The sequence below is a fragment of the Melitaea cinxia genome, chromosome 2 (genome assembly GCF_905220565.1).
Source record: "Melitaea cinxia chromosome 2, ilMelCinx1.1, whole genome shotgun sequence".
NCBI lineage: Eukaryota > Metazoa > Arthropoda > Insecta > Lepidoptera > Nymphalidae > Melitaea > Melitaea cinxia.
The window spans coordinates 14,394,669-14,416,652 of record NC_059395.1 but is presented as its reverse complement, the minus strand read 5'-3'; the positions used below and the strand labels follow the sequence as shown (position 1 = coordinate 14,416,652).

Below are 21,984 nucleotides of genomic sequence, written 5' to 3'. Positions count from 1 at the left end.
CATGTCCTGGGGTGGAGACCGCGTGTTGGTAAACGCAGCGTAGGACGTCCTCCGGTCCGCTGGACCGACAATCTACGTAAGATTGCCGGTGGTGGCTGAATGAGGAAAACGGGGTGTTTGACGCGAACTTGGGGAGGCCTTTGTCCAGCAGTGGACCGCTATAGGCTGAGGTGATAAAAGTTACCCATCTGTTCAAGAGTTTTAGTTCTCTATAGCACTTATCTACAACAAGACTCTCTTACTTTCACTTAACACAAACAAGCGTACGACTCGCATGATGGTAAGCTATTAAGTTAGTTAAGTTAGTAAGGCTATTTTAATTTCATCAAAATTTATTTCATAAGCTTTAAAGTATTGTTACTATAAATAAATCAAAAAATTTATTATATCCAAATGGGATATTGTTTAGTTATCATTATTCTTTATAATTATATGTTCTGTCAATAGCTTTCGAACGACTGCATCAAATAAGATTTTTTTGATTGTATGAAAGAAATTTAAAAAAAAATGACATATTCACTAAACATAAAAACAATTTGTGTCGGTACAAAGTTATCCGGGTTAAGTAGTTGTATATAATAGAGAAGACATAGACTTTATGTCCGGTTACATTTTCTTTTTTCTTTAAGGAATAAAAACTTTCCCGTTTTAGTTATGTGATGGGTATGAGACGCAAAAAACTTTCATAATATCCCATTCAGGGAGTGGATTCTTGGGGGCTAATTACGTAAAAACCGTCCAACGTCTGCCCAGACAATGACTCTTTTGTCACAACTCTGTTAAAAAAGTCGGAATTTGAATGCTTTATGCCCATTAGCCTTGATTACAAAAAGTTTTTGTTAAAGTAGATAGGAGGCAAACATTCTACAAAAACAAATATTTCAGATGCTACTAAACATTAATATGTTAAAACTGATATCATATACATAGCTCGTAATAGAATAAATAACGAACAATTAGCCTCAGAATTTCAGTATTATAAGGAAATATATATAAATAAAGAAAAATTGAATATAAAATCGCATTTCAACGTAAAATTCATAACTCAATTTATAGCGCTGGTATTGCTAATATAACTACAATGAAGGTATCAAGTATGTAAAGATGTTTATCATTTGATCATGTTTTTGCGTTGTTCCGTTTCCTTTGAAGAATTGTGTAAGTGCGATGATTGATAAGGCCATTTGCAAATAACTTGTAAATTGTTTTGGTTAGTGAAAAACAAAACAGTTAAAGACGAACTTTGTTTTCGTTTAAAAAACAAAAACATATCACAAGTATAACTTTAGTGTAAAAAAGTTTTTTTCCGGTAATTATTAATTAATCTTAGAAGTTAGAATATAAATAAGAGGGATCTCAATTAATTGCACTGTAGGTAAATTGCATTGGTAAATTATAATTCATTTAAAATTGTATTAAACATTATTACAAATAACTAGATAACTTAGATGTATGCCCTCGTAAATACTTTTAGTACTTTTTATTTATAAAACAATAAATTTCATACTTCTCGGAGAAAATTAATTACATTTCCAGCTCTTGGTGCTTTCATAGCGCTTAAAATACTTTTTGCTAATTTATATACAAACTGATTATTTCAACAAATATATACAGTAGATATTTAAAAACTTGCTTGACAACATTTTAAGGGGTTGAAAAATAAACTAGCTTTCCGCCTACGGCATTGCCCGTGTGGAATGGTGAACATATAACATGTTATGGCCTATGCTACCCAGTAAAAACGTAGCATTCTGCTGCGGAAAGAATGTTTAAAATCGGTTCAGTAGATTATCCATTATAGACACACAAAAAATCAAATCTTTCTATTTATTATATAAATATAGGTAAATACATTGCAACATTAATTTACATGTAGACATGATTCACTTCACCGCACACAAAAACATTGACATCAGCTACTCTAATACATCTTGAAAACTACGCAACAGATTTTGATGCGGTTTTCTTTAGTAAATAGAGTGATTACACAGGAAGGTTGTATGTATAATATAGGGTAAAACCGGGATAGATGCCTCACTTTTTGAAATAGCCACCTAATTTTAAAAATATGATTTTTATACGAATAATTTTTATTAATGTAGCTAGCTCAATCCTTTATGTTGAATTATAACTATTTTTTTTTTAATCAAGCCAATGCAGATTAAGTAGAAATTAGCTTTTCGTGAACCCTTTTTTTTGAGGATAGATGCCTACCTATATGGATAGTTGCCTCACCATGAAAATAGTGAGTAGGATAGATGCCCTTTAAACCGTGTAAACGAAAAACCCAAACCAAATGTTAGGTTAGGTTAGGTTAGTTCTACTCCTAAAACATCGATTGTCTCCAAGAAACATGGGCCATAGCAATGAAAAAAATTTTGTGTTTTTTTATATCTTTTAATTGTTATAATTAGAATATAATTTTTATATCACACAGATTATGCTATATATATATATATATATATATATATATATATATATATATATATATATATAAATTTAATTAAATTTTACAAGCATTTATTCAACAAAAGTATAAATTCTTAATTGTTGGTCTAAAATATTCATATCAAGTGTCAACATGCACATTGCACAATCATACTTTCTCATCGAAAGCTGACTGTAGGTTTTCTATAGTCCAAGAACATACTCGAGTTCGCATTTCTTCCTTTCTTTTATATTTTCGTGGCATAGTTCTGCTAGAATCAGTAAAACATCCAATCATAAATATACCTAAATACATAAAAAATATAACAGACACAAAAAAATTATACATATAAACTTACTCTGTATATGGTGAATGAAGGGATAGATAGTAACGATCGCTACCAGATGTATATGAAAACAGCCGGGACAGACAGCTTAACGTAATCTACGAGGCACAGTGGGGAGACCCTAAAGAATAGACTTACAAACTGGAAAGAAATATTTGTACAAATGCAAGCACCCCTTCCGGGCGGGAATCGAACTAGCAAACTCTCGATGTTTAGGAGCATACATGGCTGCATGAGCCACTGAGAGGTTGTAATAGAATATACAACCCCCCCCAAAAAAAAAAACGAATTTAAGAACATAAAATAAAAAATACTCGTACAAATATATGATGAATTTTTTATTTATGAAAAGTTAATTTCAGAGCCCTTTCTGTACCTTTCATCACTCTGTGTCAAGTCTAAGGGCACCTATACCTCAAAAAATCAGGGCAACTATCCTTTGTGATTGGGATAGATGCCCACGTATTTTTTAAATAAATTATAAAAAAAAGCATCTATTTACAACTATATGCAGACTCAATGACCCAGTATATAGACGTGATAAAAAATATAACGGAATTTATTACTATTTATAAAATTATACAACCTTAAATACTAACCTTTAAAACTTTGACGTGTTTTTAAATTTGGCCACGGAGAAAATTACACACACGATCCAAACGCGTCCTTGCCACACGAATATCTGTGAATATCCGAGGTACGGGGTGTCTTCGACTCCTACTTATGCGATTAATTTTTATTTGTGAGTTCGGGATGTTAGGTTTTTAGAACATGAGGCATCTATCCCACTGCGGCATCTCTCCCGGTTTTACCACAGTAGAGAAACATTGATAGTTTTAGGGCTTTCTAATGTGATTCGTAAATAAATACATTTTTTTTGCGTGTATACCTATTATATTTATTTAATTTAATATTTTAACGAAGACGGGGCGGGTCGCTATTAGTTTATATTGGAAGTTTTCAATATAACAACAACCACTGTGATATTTAATATGATAAATATGAATAATTTAGGGGAATACGAAAAACAAAAAATATTTATGTAATTTTCACGCATTGCGATTCTAGCTCTTATGAACAATTGTTATATTGCTTATTTCTATAACACAAAAAGTAATAAATTTTTAATTAAAACAAACGAGGTGAATATAAATCACTTCATTATTAATCATCGTTTTAATTATTTATGTAAAAAATAAAAACCAAGGTTGTACTATTTTCTAAATAAAGAAACACTTCCTTATTTCATAAATTTATTTACGATCTTCCTTATAAAACTACAACACAGACAACAACACTTCGATAACATGAAAACAAAGTTTATATTAAGTAGCTTAAAATAATTATTATATTATATTATATATTATTATGAAAATAGCACATGAACACTTATATATAATAGCGCATATGAACACTTCTCTTACAAATATATATGTAAGTAATAATCTAGCGTATCTAAACTTACATAATGATAAAATTTCATTAATCTATTTCTTTTGTTATTGAGCGCCTTATAAATGTTTACGGATATCGTGTACTAATAGATTCTTGAGATAATTATCGTCGTTGGCAAAACATTCCACAATATCGAAATGATCCATATTATCCTTTAATTCTAAGTACATATTTTGCATTAAACATGTATTGTAAAGAAGTTCATAGAACTCTCTCGATTGTTTCTTGAATTTCGGGCTATCGTTCTGCCCCGCTAAAATATATAACCTTACTTTTCTAGCTTGGAGATGGTTGAAGCAGTCGAATAGAGGTGAAAGTGGGACGGCCCATTCCTGAGGTAACTGTACAGCATTATTTACAGATGTGTGTATTAATTCCCTTAAGTCATAAACGCCAGAGATGAGGAAGGCCCCTTGAAGCCTATGTGATCCTGATGTCTGTTCTAGGAAGTCTGCATTTGATAATAATTTTGTGACTAGATGTGCACCAGCAGAATGACCAGCGAAGTATACACCTCTGAAAGCAATAAAAAACGAATAATGCATGTTAAAATACAATTATTGTGAAGAATCAGTTATATCGGTGCTTTTGGAAAGGTTATTATTGTCTGTATAATGACAATGGGACCTGGGTTGATCAATAGATATTTATCTTGGGTAAATTAATGACAATACTGAATTAAACATTAACAATACTAAAATTATATCCTTCTATCAATGAACTATATAAAATATGCCCAAATAAAAAGAAATTATTTACTGTACTATTATATTTAAATTCTTTATTAAGAAAACGTACTTAAGTGTAACTTTAGTATTTTGTTTTAATACTTCTAAGTTACGCGTCTCTCTTTAACATTTACCGAACTTTTTAAAACAGTAATGAGAAATATTTATTCAGTAAAAATAGCTTTAATTTAATCTGGTATATTCGATTACGCAGTAGGCGTAGGTATATACATACTTCCAAATCTCTACGAAAACTACAAAAAATTACTGTCTCTCATAATTTTCTCACTTATTAAATTATATCTTCGAAGGTTTTGGATATTGAAAGTACATTTTATAATAAAACATGTCCCCTCATAGCTTTTTATGCAACAACAGTTTTCGTAAACAACAATACTATGTAGCGTTGATTAAATTCTTCATAGTAGCGTGGCAAGAAATATTATGCTTCAGAACACAATGAGGTTCCGTTTTGACTGTTGTTATTTTCTCAATAAATTATCAAGACGACCTCCAATTAATTTTAGGGACAATTAAAAACATAGCACGCGTCAATAATATTTCAAAGAATAGACCACTGTCAGGACACTAAACAAGGTCGCGGCTACAACAGGCCTATCGTGACTGCTAATTAGTGGGCACTTTCTGAAAATGATCAACAATTTTTGCCTATTAAATTTCTCTGTAAATATTCTTTAATTTCAAGTGAAGCGAAAATACTCGTATGGTTTCACATTTAATTATAATTAAACCATTTTCAGCACAATTAATACACAGTTATGGCATTATAATTTATAAAACAATAATTAGAACGAAGTCCCTTACGGCAGGCTTGACATTTGGCTAGGCGAGCGAACTGAAAAAAATGTGATACTAAAACCATAAGAAAAATATATAACGGAAGTGATGTAATATCAGTCACACGACTGTATAATATGACGTTTGTAAAACAAAAATATTACTAGTAAACTTTTTAAAATTATTTATGTAATTTTATACTGTCGACAAAAAGAAATAAAGCCATATGTTTTTTTATTTCACTTAATAGTTTGAAATATTATTATTATTATTTTGGTTTGATTTATTTTATTTTACGGTATTTGTTATTTTCTAAGATACCAAATTTCCTAAATACTTTTTTGTACTTAATTAAAAACCAATCAACTTAAAAAAAAAAACAAGAACTAGAAAATATAATTATATAAAATTCAACATTTTTTTTTTAAAAATTTTGTTGCTTCTATACTATCCGAAGGAACTTCATTCTTACCTGGTGTCCCATGACACCACATTTTTCTTGTTCTTTATAGTTTTATTAAATATTAGCTGTGAATGATACAAAATTAGCTGTGTGGTACTGGCGACTAGGTGATAACACAGTTCCACTACCAACTTAGAACTTAAAAAGACTACCGATGGCGGGATAACCATCCAACTGCTGGCTTTGAAATACAGAGGCCGAAGACGTGCAGCAGCGTCTTCGGTGCAACAAAGCTAGCTCTTCGGTCACCTACCCGCCTGACCAGCGTGGTGACAGTGGGCAACACACATGAATTCCCGCCGTTTTTGCCGCGAACTTGTAGCGGCTTATGTTCAGCAGTGGAACACGATAGGCTGAAGTGATATACAAGAACTCACCAATTTTGTACAGTTCAACACACTTGAAAACTATGCCAAACAGTTTTCTAGTAACAAAAACTAATCCACGATTACACGGAATGGAGGGACATGGCGAAGCTATAAAGAGTTATTTGTTAAGTCCTAAACTCTAAATCGGTGCGACAAAGCCAGCCCTGCGATCACAAACACGCCTGCCTAGTTTGGTGACTACGGGCAATACACATGAGTTCACGTCATTTTTGGCAAGAACTTATGGAGACTTATGTCCAGCAGTGGACTGCGATAGACTGAAGAAAGTGGGTGTGAGTGATACAAAACCGATAAATTATGATTTAAGGTTTGTATAAAATTAAAATATATTTACATGTAGCTTGATATTGAAATTATTAAAATTGTATATTTCTATTAATATTAATAAGTAGACAACTGTCTCAACCTTCAATATGGACTTATTTCACGATTATTAATTAGCTAACAATAATTATATTTGACATTTTCTGTAGATTGTAGAGAAAAAATTTACTAAAAGGCAAATTACTATTGTTGTAACTATACAAGAGTTTCATTTAAGGCATTTTTATATAACTTATGACATTGAATGACTTCTAGATATGTTTTGTTTCTAGAACTAAAGACAAAATGTGGAATATTTTATAAATTATCTCTTTTTTGCGTACATACAAAGATATTTTTAGTGGCATTTATGTCCAAGAACAGAACGATATTATAATGTAATAAATATGTAGTGAAAATGTGACAATTTTCGGGAGATGATAAACAGATCAATGTTGTAGAAGCTATTGTTTATTTGGAGCATTGTTTTATATAACAAAGATAAATATTTACAGATAACATTGTCTAACTATGAAAGTTCGTGAAACGATACAATAAGATTCACCATTAGATAATATTAGTGTATATTCCCTACCTAAAATCTGTTAATATCTTATTAAGGTATATAGAATAGCGGTATTAGAAATATTGTAAAAAAACAATCATTTACGAATCTTTATTTGATTATATTCTTCTGGTACCTTTAATACAAAAGTTTGTTTTTCCTAAAATTGTAGCCGATTCCAATAAATCTTTTGTTCATTGTGAAGTATGTACTTTTACTTTGGTTACTAACGATACGAGATCTTCGGTTAAATAATTTGGTTCTGCAACGTGACGAATTTTCTCAAGATCACGATTAAAGGTTCGATCACTGTTAATCGTACCTTTTAATAAGTCTCAAATCAGTTTACAATTCGCGATTATGTAACATATAAGATAGAGTTTAAATAATTATAATAGATATAATTCAAAATGAGCTCTAGTTTTGAAATCGATTATTAAATAAAGAAGAAGAAAGACAAATGTTCTGGAATAAATTTAAAATGGTACCAGAATTTATTGCATTAGATTCAGTTAAAAGATTATTTGGATTAATAAAATTGACAGTGTGATGTTCAGTAGGAATTTAAGTGAATTATTAGTGACATTTAGATGAATCGAAAACGACCCCTATAGAATTACGACTGCTTTTTACAATGATTTTATGTTATACGATTTAGATTAAATTAAAATTTTATACTTTAATTAAAATGAATGAATTTACAATATTTTTAATATTTCTTAGTTTATTAATTGTCATCATTGCACAATCATAATGTATATTATATAGTTTTTGATGTTTTGGTCGAGTTTTTGCGGAAAAATTGATTTTTGAATTTTAAGTAATTGTGAAACTCAAATGAATTACAGAGTAAGCTTGGTAAGTAGCCTGCATTGTTTTAATAGTAATCCTAGGACATTTACGACAGTATTTATAACCGTAATGTAACATTTAGTTAGTGTAGGATTAAGGTCTTATTTCTACTTAGCAGAAAAGGTAGAGCCATTCAAAGGCAAATTACCTCGAACCCATCTTCTCAGCATATTCGAAGACAAACTTTGCTGCATTTAATATTTGATTGACAATTTCAGGCAATGTGGCGACTGGACACAAGTCGTAGCCAATCACTATAGTTTTCACTTTGGACTTGTGGAGCGGCTGTGCAGGGTACCGGGATATCTCTCGCGACAGTTCTTGCCAGTAGCCACCATGAATGTACGCCAGAATTGGTGAATCTGTGTACGAGAAAAGCATTTCTTAAAGTAAATAATTTACAAAAAGTTTTGTTTATGTGTATGTTATTCTTATACCTATATTCTTTTATATTATTAATCCATATCATTCTTCAGGAATTTATTCATTAATTAATTCATTCCAATATTATCCCATGTTATAAATCTCATTGAAATACTCGTATTCGTAGCAAGCGTAGCGCAGAATGAGAAATTATGAATATAATAATAAAATAACAGTAGTTGATAAGAAATATTAAAACAACGTTAGTAAAATATTAAACGATAGTCTTTTAAAGTATCAAATTTTAAATATATTAAATATATATTAGATGTATCTTGTATAAGTCACTTTATTTATATAATGTTATATTGATGCATAAAATGAAGTAAGATTGTATAAAAAAAGTGCAAATTGAATCCCACAACGAAAGGCTCCGTAACAGCGTTTTAAAATATTTGACAACGCCTATTAGAAGATCGAGTTAAATAAAAAAAAAAATGTTATTTTCGGCTTTTTTACATCCATTTTCGCGAAAAATTCAAGATTATAAATGTATGTTCTCACCCGCACTCACGCTAAAATGGGACCAAGAAATAATCGAATCCGTAAGTGAAAGCCCAAAGAATATTTCGATGGAGCCAAGTGCTTACCTTAGATACATAATATGATATCGATTAATCAAGTTACGAAGCGAAATAAAATATACACATATACATATATGTATTTATTATTTAATAATAAAAAATAAATAAATCTGTCTTAAAAATTGGTGGGGTAAATTTAGTAAATAAAAAACTTATTAAAAGTAATCAACTGTATACTTTATAATACAAGGGCATAAGGGGAATCCATGATTTAATAGGTCTATATTTTACAAAATTTATTTGTTTTATATTTTTTGTAAAACTATACGATTTTATACGAGTAACCGTTTGACTTTATGTTATGTATCCATGGTCTAACGAATAGGCTATAGCCTATGAACACTTATTTTAGACATGTTTGAAGTTTAAAGACCTGTGTGTTTAAAGACCCTGTCTCATAATGTATAAAGTAAGTAAATAATGCACATAATTATGTAATGAAGACGTTTTATCCTTTTTTATATATACTATTAAATAAAACAAATTGTTTCCAAAGTTTTTACTTTCAAATAAAATAAAAATTTTGGTGTACACAAGTCGCGGTTGATCGTCAGTACATGCTAAATTGATTAATTAAAATAAGTAATGGACAAATAATTGAGGCCATATTGAGAGCTTAGGTCTAAGGCGACTAAGGGTATAATGTGAGATAATAAAATTCTCGAATTATCGATTCGTATGATATTATGTTTGTTAGTCAAATTCGATAATGAATGCGTTTTGGGTTATCGCAATGTATCTCTTAAGTTATAATACAAGGGCATAAGGGGAATCTATTATTGTTTACTTTGTTATAAATAAAATAATTGTTATAAGTAACTTTAATTATAAAAATTTATACAAATTGTCAATTTATTTTTATAAATATAACCTTAAAAGGACGTATTATGTACGATTGTATTAGATATATGTATTTTATTGATATGTTTGTGACGCAAGTCAGAAACTCATATATGAATTTTATTTCATTTTTTGTATAATTAGCATTTTAATGAGGAAAATAAGTTGTATAATAACCCATACAATGTATTCGGTGTGAGATAAATAAAAAATATCTATTGTTATTAATTACGAATATAGAATATCAACTCAATGCTTATATGACATTGACCTAAAATTTTACTTAAGATAACTAATGTATTGTTAGTTTAAATGTTGTACGTAGTATATATCTAATCGTCAGTCTATAGGTACATGAAAAGTTTATAAAATTTTTTTTGACTAGCCTGTTGGCGCCGTTTGTAGTGACCTGCTTTCTGCTCCGTGGGTTGTGGATTCGATTCAGACCCCGAGAGTGGGTGTATTATTTAAATATGTATTAGTTAAAATTATGTTTATCGAAAAGAAATATGTAGCTATACCAGTCAGCTGTTACGTATATCACAAGCATTAAGTTGCTTAAGTACTTTAGAAACAGACGACCGTGTGTGTATTATGTATATATTTATTTACTTATTATAAATGAAGAAGAGTTTATTTTAGTTTATTTAATTATTAGGTACGATTATTCAAAAATTAGTCGAAGGTTTCGTTAGGGATAAAATATTAATGTAATCGGTATGATCATGCCTCCATTATCAATATCCTTAGTACGTTGGGTAAATTGAAAATGGGATAAAAATAAATAAAATACCCAGTGTTATAGCCCCGATATATTAAATGAGGCTTTATTTTGTATCACACAAATATTGTACATTTTATCCTTTTGTTAATACAATTATACAATAATTTGAACAAGGTTAATAGCGTAGTTAACCTTGAGACGTATATAATTTGCAATTAGAATGAAAATGAAACATAACTTAGATACTTCTAAAAAGTGTTTCAGTTGATTTAAATAAAGAAATAAATAAACATTTGACCGGTTATAAGAATAGTTTTGATTGTTTAGGACAATTTTACAATATTGTGAAGTTATTGAAGAAAAGTTCCCTCAAGCTTAACTTTTATTGCACAATATATTGAAAAAAGGCTATACCCGACTAGAGAGTAGGCGAGTTATTCGAGGCGTAGCTAGCTAGTTCGCCCACAACACTGCAATTAAGGGACCATTTTAGGGGGAGGGAAGTTTGAAGGCCAAACCATGCAAATAGGCCGCAACAACTTCGAGAAGGAGGTTGATAAGATAATTCGGTTAAGCTGGGTGGCGTTTGACAGCCTTCGTCAGGCCTTTACTTCGAAGATTTCGGAGTGGTTGAAGACAAAAGTCTTCGAGCAATGCGTCCTGTCTGTGTTAACATACGGAGCCAAAACGTGGACATTGACAAATGGACTGGTCTACAAGCTTAAAATCGCTCAACGTGCAATGGAACGGGCTATGCTTGGAGTTTCTCTTAAATATAGGGTTAGAAATATGACTATCCGCGAAAGAACGAAAGTAACCGACATAGACCAAAGAATTAGCAAGTCGAAGTGGCAGTGGGCTAGTCATCTGTGTCGCAGGACCGATGGCCGTTAGAGTATGTACGTAAATATGCAGTACTTATACGTGTCTGGAGTGGAGACCGCGTGTTGAAAAACGCAGGGTGGGACGTCATTCGGCCCGCTGGATCGACGATCTACGTAAGATTGCCGATGTAGGCTGGATGAGGGTTGTTGAAAACCGGGATTACTGGCGCGAACTTGGGAAAGCAGTGTATTGCAGCAGTGGACTGCAATAGGCTGAATTGACTGACTGACTGAAGCAGTTTAAGTAATTTTTTTGCCATTGGCAGCTCGATATCAAAAAATGCATCTGTCTGTGTCTTGTTAAGCATTCTATGGTGTTACAGTATCTTTTCCATGCAAGTACTGTGCTGACTACGTAATACTACCTTACTACAAATAGCTTAAAAATGTTTTTTTTTTTTCAAAACATAATTTTTATTGTTAGAGACTCGAGATCACCAATTTAAATAAATTTTTGATTTTTCCTAGGGTGGGTTGGTTTTAGATTTGTTTCAATAGTCTAAAAAAATATTTCCAATAATTGTTACTTATGAACGTCAATCTATACATATAATAAAATGGTAGGAAAGTCAAAACTGTACATTGAATATTTTTTTTAAAAGAATACTTGGGGTGTGATCTACAATCGATACCGAAGCCAAAAATATAGTTTTTAGAATTTTTGTCTGTTTGTCTGTATGTATGTCCGGGATAAACTCAAAAAGTACTGCATGGAATAACTTCAAATTTGGCACGAATATTATTAAGAAGTCGGGTCAACATATAGGTTACATATTATTATCATGCTATCCCCTACCGGGAACGAGCAGTGAACCTTTATTTCCTCAACGCATTCTGTAACAACGTGTAATCTAACGACGCATATTTGAATGTTGTTGTTATTATGTTAATAACCATGCTATATAAGCTAGCTTCAGACTATAAAAATCACGCAATATAAGTAACTAAGCCGATAAACATAATTAAATGAATATAAGTAGACAAGACAATTTTAAAGCAGCGCCATCTATAAGATTTTTCTGTAGATATGAAATGTAAAGAAGAAACGGGTAAATGAATGTTATTTTAAAAGGTATAATAATCGTAGGTATTTTTGGTGCTGTATAGCGTTTACGCAGACGACGTCGCGGGCAGCAGCTAGTATGTAATATATGTGAAGTTGTATTATAAAGGGGAAAGATTTTAATTATTGTTTATTTATAATTTGTAAAATCAAAAACTACTGGACAATTATAACATAGGCTACATTTTGACGAGAGAAATCAAAACATTCAAAATTATATATAGTCCATGTGAGTAGGCTACAGCAAGAAATATCCTGCTCATAATCTGGACTAGTCCGACTGGGGAAGTACCTCGACCTTACAGAAGATCTCAGCTAAATAATACTGCTTTCAAGCAGTTTTGTAATCCTATGGTGCGTAAGACGATCAGAGCTCCTGGAGAAGAGGGGATGGCAACGCGTTTGCAATGTTTATGGTGTTGCAATCGTCTATAAGTTACGGTAATTGGTTACCATCAGATGAGCCGTACGCTTGTTTGCCGACCTCATTGGATATAAAAAAAACGAACACCTGAATATTAACAATAGTAAACATACCATCTGGAAGATCCGTCCCCAATATATCCAACTTCTGTCCTGGTGTTGAACCGTACTCTATTTCTAACTTGTGCGGTATATTGTTAGTGGCAGCTTCACTTTCTGGAATATAAAAATTGTATTTTTTTATATTGTAATATAAAATGAATGAAGAATAACTATGGCCTCTATGTAAAATTCCATTTTCTTAATTTTAATTCTTATTCTGGTGAAAATGATGTCATTTTTCAATTTTGCATATTCTATTGTATTAAAAATTTTCGTGACATTCATATTAAATTTTTTTTAGAGATATTCCAGTATCCTCATACTGTGTTTCGCATTCACCCTGATTTGAGCTCCAACCGCCTAGTGGCAATGTACTTATCAAATCTACTGAGTCATCTGCACTATTTATTATCCAGTATTAGCTATTTAGCAGCTTAGCTATATAAGCTATTGAGTAGCAAAAACCTACAAGTACCAACATGTTAATTACGAGACAAGTAAACAACTTGTTATATTATCTGTTTGTTAAGTTACTTTATTACTTTTACTTACTTTACCTTGTATGTCTTCTCCTTGTCTTTATAAAGAAAAAAATAATAATCAACGAAGGGTATGTACTTAGGCGCATAGTTTCCGAACGATTGCACCAAATTGGGTCTTTTTTTTCTTTTTGTGTTCTTTATTGATACAACAAGGTTTGTATAAAAGAAAACAAAAACGATATACGAAGAAAAAAATTACCGGCAGTTCGCCGGGTCGGCTTGTATCATATACAATTTTAAATTTATTTTATAAAATGACAAGTGTCGTGATACAATAATGAGAGTAACAATCTGACAGAATTAAAAATGATCTATTGATATGTTAATTGCTTTTTAATAAGAGGATTTGTTTATGACCGGATATTAGTATAACGTAATTTAATGTTTTTTTTATATAATGGATTTTATATTAAAAACAAATTGACCAGCATTTATGGTCTGTTTTATGTAAAGACAAATCGTGTATCTTCTATAATATAAAAATGAGTCGCTGAATGTGTTGCTAAGCGCAAAACTCGAGAACGGTTGGACCGATTTCGCTAGTTATTTTTTTTAAATATTCCTTGAAGTACGAGGATGGTTCTTATGGAGAGAAAAATTCTAAAAAAAAAATTTAAAATTTTCTGAAAAGGTCTAAAAACAACACTTTTCTATACTCCCATACAAAAGATTTGTGATAATACTTAAAAGTCAATTTGAACTTTAATACCATACGATAAAGTTTGTGTTAGGCGATACGAAGTTCGCCGGGTCAGCTAGTAGAATATAAATAAATTAGTCGGTTTCGTCGGTTTATGATACGTGTACCTACTACAAATTATTACACAACTTATGAAAAATACGCCCAATTGATTCAAACATTTTCGAGTTTATAGAGAGATTTACTGAAATATCAAAACCTTTTTGTAATTTATTTTAAATTGTTTAGATGATGCATTTAAACATACCACGATTGAGATGACGATTGACATTAACGAGGTAAGTAATTAAGTGAAGAATAATTTTAAAAGAATTTACAAAATCGGGTAAAAACCATTAATACATTATTAATTTATCTATTAAAACCGTCTATTGAGACAGTGGCTTAGTACTTATAAGGTAACATCCACTCATACACACTCTGAGCTCAATTGAACCTATGGCCAAAAGCTTAATTAGTCTCACTGTCAGACATAAATCTCAAATAAGTACACGCACAAACCATTTCAAATAAGTTTCTCAATTTTACTTAATTCATTGAGTCAGTCAGGAAGTTCAGTGAATTTATTACAGAAAATATAGCAAAAAATGTAAGCCTTACCTGTTGTAACAAAGTTAACATGATGCTGAAGAACGTCCCGCGCCGATGGGAACCTCGTTGACCACATGCTGGGAGAGTACTCCTTCTCCAGATCCATATCATCTGTTATTAGCGACATTTTATTCCTACCACTGACCTGTTTTAAAAATAATTCAATGTAGATTTCTTAAATCTTTTCTTAACTAAAACATTATAAAAATCTAACCTCTTTTGTGACTAATTTGAATTTTTTGTAATTTTGTGAGAAATACATGTATTTACAAAATTTTGCAAGATTGTTATTGAACTTTCTTGTTAAATATTTTATTGACATTTCAACGAAATAATTGTTCATTTGTTAAAATAATTGTCAAAAAGAAACGCGAGGTGATAACGTTGCGACACAACGGTAAACACTTAATAATAAAAAAATGCACTTAAATTGTTCGTTATCTTATCAGTTTTTTACCTTGTAAACGAAGTATGTGAAGAATTTATACACTACTTTACTACAAAAAAATTATCTTCTGTAACCCATGTTTCCTTTGCAGCGTCACAAAAAAAAAATGTATTATAGTATGTACTCTCAACTACGAAGCCACGACCAAAAGTGAACACGATAGTTAAAAACTCATAATTGACTTGTTATCTTTATAACGCGTACCAAATAGTTCCTAGCCACATTTATTAGTGGTTAAAAAAATTTAATGATTTCTCTATAAAGTTAAATCGCACTTCGCACACAAAATTTAGTTCTAAGAATAAAATACGAGTACACTCGCAAACAAGAAGATAAACTAGAAGATTATAACGGAAATGATGTCAATTAATACGTACAAACTTCTATCCTTAACTCAAGTGTGAAGCGTTTTAGATTTTAAAAAAATATTTATCTATCTAAAACATTAAAATTAATCACCAAAACGTATTTATTTATTTATTTACAAAGCATTACACAGAAAATAACAATTTTACAGTTAAAGCAAATGACAGGTTTACAGTTTTATTGTTAAGGTTATTTATTTATTTATTTATTTATTGATACTTTATTACACAATATATTAAAGAATTGTACAAAAGGCGGGGTTAAAAGCATTCTCTACCAACCAACCTCAGGACGTACAAGAGCGGATGTTTGTAGGTGTGCAGAATTGGGTATTACTAATATTCACATTAAGAGAAAGGTAATGTTAGTATCAATGGTTATATTATATGCAAATAATTCATATACATACTATACAAATACATACATATATACACACATACATAATCAGATACAAACATAAATACATACACATATACATGTTTTTTTATTCGTTTACATTAATCAAAGTTAACTCAATACGTTCTTCAAGAAATAACTATCGTTTACCTAAAATCGAACCTAGTCAATAATGTTGGTGTGAGTCTGATGCCCTTTTTTTTGTAACTATATTGGCAAAGAAGCGTACGGCACACCCGATGGTAAGCGATTACTGTAGCTTATAGACGTCTGCAACACCAGAAGCATCGCAAGCGCTTTGCCGACCTCATCCCCAGTTCCCCCAGGAGCTCTGGTCACCTTACTCACCACAGGAACACAACACTGCTTGAAAGCAGTGTTATTTATCTGTGATCTTCTGTAAGGTCGAGGTACTACCCTAGTCGGGTTGCTCCATATTTTGAGCAGGAAATTTCGTGCTGTGCCCTACCTCAGTTAACGCCTAAGTCCTCAGTTAAACCTATGCTAGGTATGGAAATACCTGTATTACAGGTCATTAGGCTCGCACCACCCCGGACCACTTAGCATACTGATCGCACTGTGACAAAAAGTAAATATCAACGTAAGGCTTTTCAAATAAGAAATAGAAAAGTAAAGAAATATAAATAGTAATGTAAGTGCATACCTTCCAAACGACTGCCCTGGATTGTATAATTCTTATTTTTGATGTTCGTTATTGAGAGGATAAGATTTGTATGAAAGGAAATTAAAATAAAATCGGTATATCAATGAAAAAAGTGGCGGAACGAACACGATCTCTTTAGTTGGTATTAAAGATGGATGATGGATGGAATCACAGGCATACCCAGAATTTTATTAGGGTTGGGCAAAAACAAATAAGTGTAAAAGTCGATCGGTCAATTTATCCATCTATCAGCCTTTATGCCTCCTCTAATGCTCGCCACTCCATTATCTCCTGTGCCCTGTGAATCCAGGGTCAGTCCATCTGGTTGGAGGGCCAAAACCGATAAGTAATAGAAAATTAAACTATTTTTATTTCCTGCAACTTTTCGTTTATTTTCACTATCAACACTACTACAAAAATTGCTCGCGGAGGTTTTGACTATTTTTTTTTATTATAATCTAAAATATCAATTAAGGCCTTCGAGTCAGAGTTCGACCTTGCCCTACTCTGATACGCCCATGGATGGAATGGATGTTTTGGCGAAAGTTTTCTACACGTCTACACAATAATCTGAATCTGATGTTTAGAAACATGAATAACCAAATATATTTTTTCATTCGGTTTTGTTTGAACACTAGCTGACCCAACAATAAAATAATATAAACAACAATAATAACACGTAAAGTTAAAATAATCTTTACTGAAATATTCAAATTTAAGGCGCAATTTTTAAATTTAAGGTCCGTAAAAACATTCTAGAAGCATTAAATTAAAAATGAAAAAAAAAAATCTAGAACTGTTGTAGTCGTTCTGGAGTTTAACGATTAATAACAATTATAGCAATTCAATTATACTTATATACAAGAATGTGTACGCGCTTAATTTCCGAACGACCGCAAAAAATGGTTAATTCATTTTTTTGTGTTCGATGTTTAGAGAAAGTTTGTATAAAAAAAAATTAAAAAAAAAAAATCGAAATAAACGAAAGAAAAAAAAATATGGCGATACGAAGTTCGCCACGTTAGCAAAATTCATATCGTGTTACATCACCTGAATCTTTGTATAATAAATAATATAATTAATCTTATAACTTGTGGAGGCCTATGTCCAGCAGTGAATTGCGATAGGCTGAAGTGATGATGATGATGAATCTTATAACGCTATTTAAAGTAGTATGTAGGGAGTTGTCTACATTGTTTTCTTTTATCTTTCCTTTGGGTCTTCTAAATGTGCTTTGGCATATGGTAAAACCGGGAGAGATGCCGCAGTGGGATAGATGCCTCATGTTCTAAAAACCTAACATCCCTAACTCACAAATAAAAATTAATCGCATAAGCAGGAGTCGAAGTCACCCCGTACCTCAGATATCCACAGATATTCGTGTGGCAAGGACGCGTTTGGATCGTATGTGTAATTTTCTCCGTGGCAAAATTTACAAACACGTCAAAGTTTTAAAGGTTAGTATTTAAGGTTGTATAATTTTATAAATAGTAATAAATTCCGTTATATTTTTATCACGTCTATATACTGGGTCATTGAGTCTGCATATAGTTGTAAATAGATGCTATTTTGTTGATAATTTATTTAAAAAATACGTGGGCATCTATCCCAATCACAAAGGATAGTTGCCCTGATTTTTTGAGGTATAGGTGCCCATCTATCCCTTCATTCACCATATACAGAGTAAGTTTATATGTATAATTTTTTTGTGTCTGTTATACTTTTTATGTATTTACGTATATTTATGTTTGGATGTTTTACTGATTCTATCAGAACTATGCCACGAAAATATAAAAGAAAGGAGGAAATGCGAGCTCGAGTATGTTCTTGGACTATAGAAAACCTACAGTCAGCTTTCGATGAGAAAGTATAATTGTGCAATGTGCATGTTGACACTTGATATGAATATTTTAGACCAACAATTAAGAATTTATACTTTTGTTGCATAAATGCTTGTAAAATTTAATTAAATTTATATATATATATATATCATGTTGAAACTTAAAAATTTATATTTTAGTTAAACAAAAGCTCTTAAAATTTAATTAGGTATAGTAATCTGTTTGGGGTTTAAAAAATTATATTCTAATTATTACAATTAAAAGATATAAAAAAACACAAATTTTTTTCATTGCTATGGCCCATGTTTCTTGGAGACAATCGATGTTTTAGGAGTAGAACTAACCCTTTTTTTTACGTGGGGAAAATCCATCATGGATACCCTCCAGCGCGGGGGCGCCAGAGGGTTATGTCACTGACTAAAAACCACCACGTGTTAGCAGTCATCCGCCTGGGTGGGGCGAGAGGGGTCGCGCTAGCATTCGCCACCTCGCCTCAGCGGTAGGCCCGGACAAAGCTTCCGGGCCCCGGCATGATGGTGGGGTGGCCTCGCTCACAACAAGGCCACCCCTCAGACGTATGGGGTCGTGTCGTCCGGCCGGCCGAAGTCCCCCGACTATCGGCCGCCGACCCCACTATTACGAGGGGGGAGGAGGGGGGCAAACCGCCTTCTCCTTGCCCCCGTACGTCTGCGCCGGAGTGGGCCAGCAGAGGCGTCTTCCTCTCTGGCCCGCTCCGCGGTCTCCTTCTGCGTCATTACCTCTTCGCAGAGTAGAACTAACCTAACCTAACATTTGGTTTGGGTTTTTCGTTTACACGGTTTAAAGAGCATCTATCCTACTCACTATTTTCATGGTGGGGCAACTATCCATATAGGTAGGCATCTATCCTCAAAAAAAGGGTTCACGAAAAGCTAATTTCTGCTTAATCTGCATTGGCTAGGTTGAAAAAAAATAGTCATAATTCAACATAAAGGATTGAGCTAGCTACATTAATAAAAATTATTCGTATAAAAATCATATTTTTAAAATTAGGTGGCTATTTCAAAAAGTGCGGCAACTATCCCGGTTTTACCCTATCGTTACTCATATAAGAATTTACCCGCACCGCTTACGTACGTACGTTACGGCGTAAAAGAGAGTATTGTAATTTATAAATTTTACCCAGCTGTTGTTTTTAAAAGTCCATTTTGGAAAAATTCTAATAGTGAGACATATAGAAATGTAATTTCAAATGTTCACATTCAATGAATATTTATGAAATTAATGTATCATTAAGTAAGTCGTAATAAAAGTAACTCAATATTTTATCAAACCAATAAGTGCTTTAAGAAGAAATGATTGTTATATTGACTATGACCACAATTTAAACATTGTAATTGGAGTGAACAAAGGCTATCTATCACCAACTGTCATTATTTATGGTCTCTAAAAATAAATAATCGTCGATATTACAATACGTACCTACCTCCTACCGCGTGCGCTTTGTTCGCACTTTGTTTAATTTGTAACTAAGATTCCATTTTTTATTGTCTTAAAAGTAAAGATTTTTTTCTGAATATTCATTCAGAGAATGTATGAAATATAATACTTATCGTTTTAAGCAATTTATGTGGTCAGTATTATATATATTTTAGCTCTATATAAAATTTTCATAACATCATTTGATGTAGGCATTAATATCTTTTTACCGACTTCCAAAAAAGGAGGAGATTCTCAATTCGACTGTATTTCTTTTTAATGTATATTACTTCAGAACTTTTGACTGGGTGAACCGATTTCGATAAAAAAAAAATCTAATTGAAAGGTGGTGCATGTCATTTGGTCCCATTTAAATTTATTTGAGATCTAACAAGTACTTTTCGAGTTATATCTAATAATGTGTTTTTACTTGACTAGTTTTTCGACTACTTACGTTGTAATACTTGTCGATGTAATTGAAGTCGGTTTTCTTTTCGTTTGCGAGCAAACACAATTAATATGAGTTTATACCATTCTGAGCATGTGGATGTAATTTGCGTAGTTATTTGTTACTATGTATTTAGTTTTTACAATAATATTATTATGTTCATAAATATACCTGATTGTATTTTTCTATGATGAGCAACTGTGTTAAACATACTTCGTTTGGTTTCATACGCTTTACACGTCACAAGTTTGTAACATAAAAATACACTGGACCGCAAAGAAAAAAGTTCGGTTAGAAAATCAATATCTTCAAAAGTACCTGTAAAGTGCTTTATAAATTATAGACTAAATTTAAGAATATTTAATGCCACATAAATATAAAAGCTTTTTACTTATTTTTGATAATTATATAAAAAGTGAAATTGCAAAATAATGGTCGTTTTTAAATTTAGTACCAAAACATTCAAATTAATTGTTTCGCGCTTGTTTTAGTTTTATTGTTCTTCGAAGACCAGGAATAAATAGTTGCACGACGGCGCGTGAGGATCGCTATATGCTGTTAACAATTTGGTGAAACTGCTTTCTTATGGCTGTTGAGGTAAAGAATCATCATGTACGAGCTGAAAGGAGAAGCACGATTGCGGGTTCGATTCCCACCTGAGTCTGGGTGTAATTATAACATATTTATATTAGTTCTGTCTGACTGATATGAATGAAGCTACAAATTAAATTATCTAGTTAGAAATTGGTATATTAGTAGATACCTACGTTTCTAACCATTACATATAATAATTTTTTTAGAGTAGAACCGATGGCTAAAAATAATTATGGAAGCTTTTATATTATATAAATTGTGTAATGGCGTTATATGTTAGTAGTAAAAGTTTTAGAAGTAAAAGTTTACTTTATTTTAAAAGCTTGTTCTTAAAAAAGGTTTTTCTTCGAATTTATCAGTCTTAACTTTTTAATGACAGCTTTTGCGCTTCTTAACATACTTTATGTTTTAGGGCAGTTACATTGTGTCATTTATAATAATAAGTACGTACTAAACTGACAACTTGTTCAACTAGCTTCAAGCCGGTTTTATAAATATAGAAATTACACCTTATTATTCAAGGACATTGACCTACTTCAAAGAGAGCCATCTTACAGTGCAATTTT

At 31.7% G+C, this 21,984-nt stretch overlaps 1 protein-coding gene across 1 annotated transcript; it reads right to left on the bottom strand.

The window, feature by feature from the left end:
* Positions 1 to 4,013: 4,013 nt before the first annotated feature.
* Positions 4,014 to 15,330, bottom strand: LOC123660865 (kynurenine formamidase). The gene is made up of 4 exons (XM_045595895.1): positions 15,213 to 15,330; positions 13,383 to 13,484; positions 8,476 to 8,689; positions 4,014 to 4,745 (listed from the first exon to the last, which is right to left on the bottom strand). The coding sequence occupies exons 1-4, from the start codon at positions 15,328 to 15,330 to the stop codon at positions 4,286 to 4,288; spliced, it is 894 nt and encodes a 297-aa protein (XP_045451851.1). The 3' UTR covers positions 4,014 to 4,285.
* Positions 15,331 to 21,984: the final 6,654 nt, after the last annotated feature.

What these genes read in the sequence shown, in the direction of transcription:
- LOC123660865 (XM_045595895.1), bottom strand. Translation starts at nt 15,330, where the DNA reads ATGTCGCTAATAACAGATGATATGGATCTGGAGAAGGAGTACTCTCCC. An exon ending in TGTTAACTTTGTTACAACAG is followed by an intron (nt 13,485 to 15,212) that starts GTAAGGCTTACA and finishes TTTATATTCCAG; the next exon opens with AAAGTGAAGCTGCCACTAAC. An exon ending in GCTGAGAAGATGGGTTCGAG is followed by an intron (nt 4,746 to 8,475) that starts GTAATTTGCCTT and finishes TATTGCTTTCAG; the next exon opens with AGGTGTATACTTCGCTGGTC.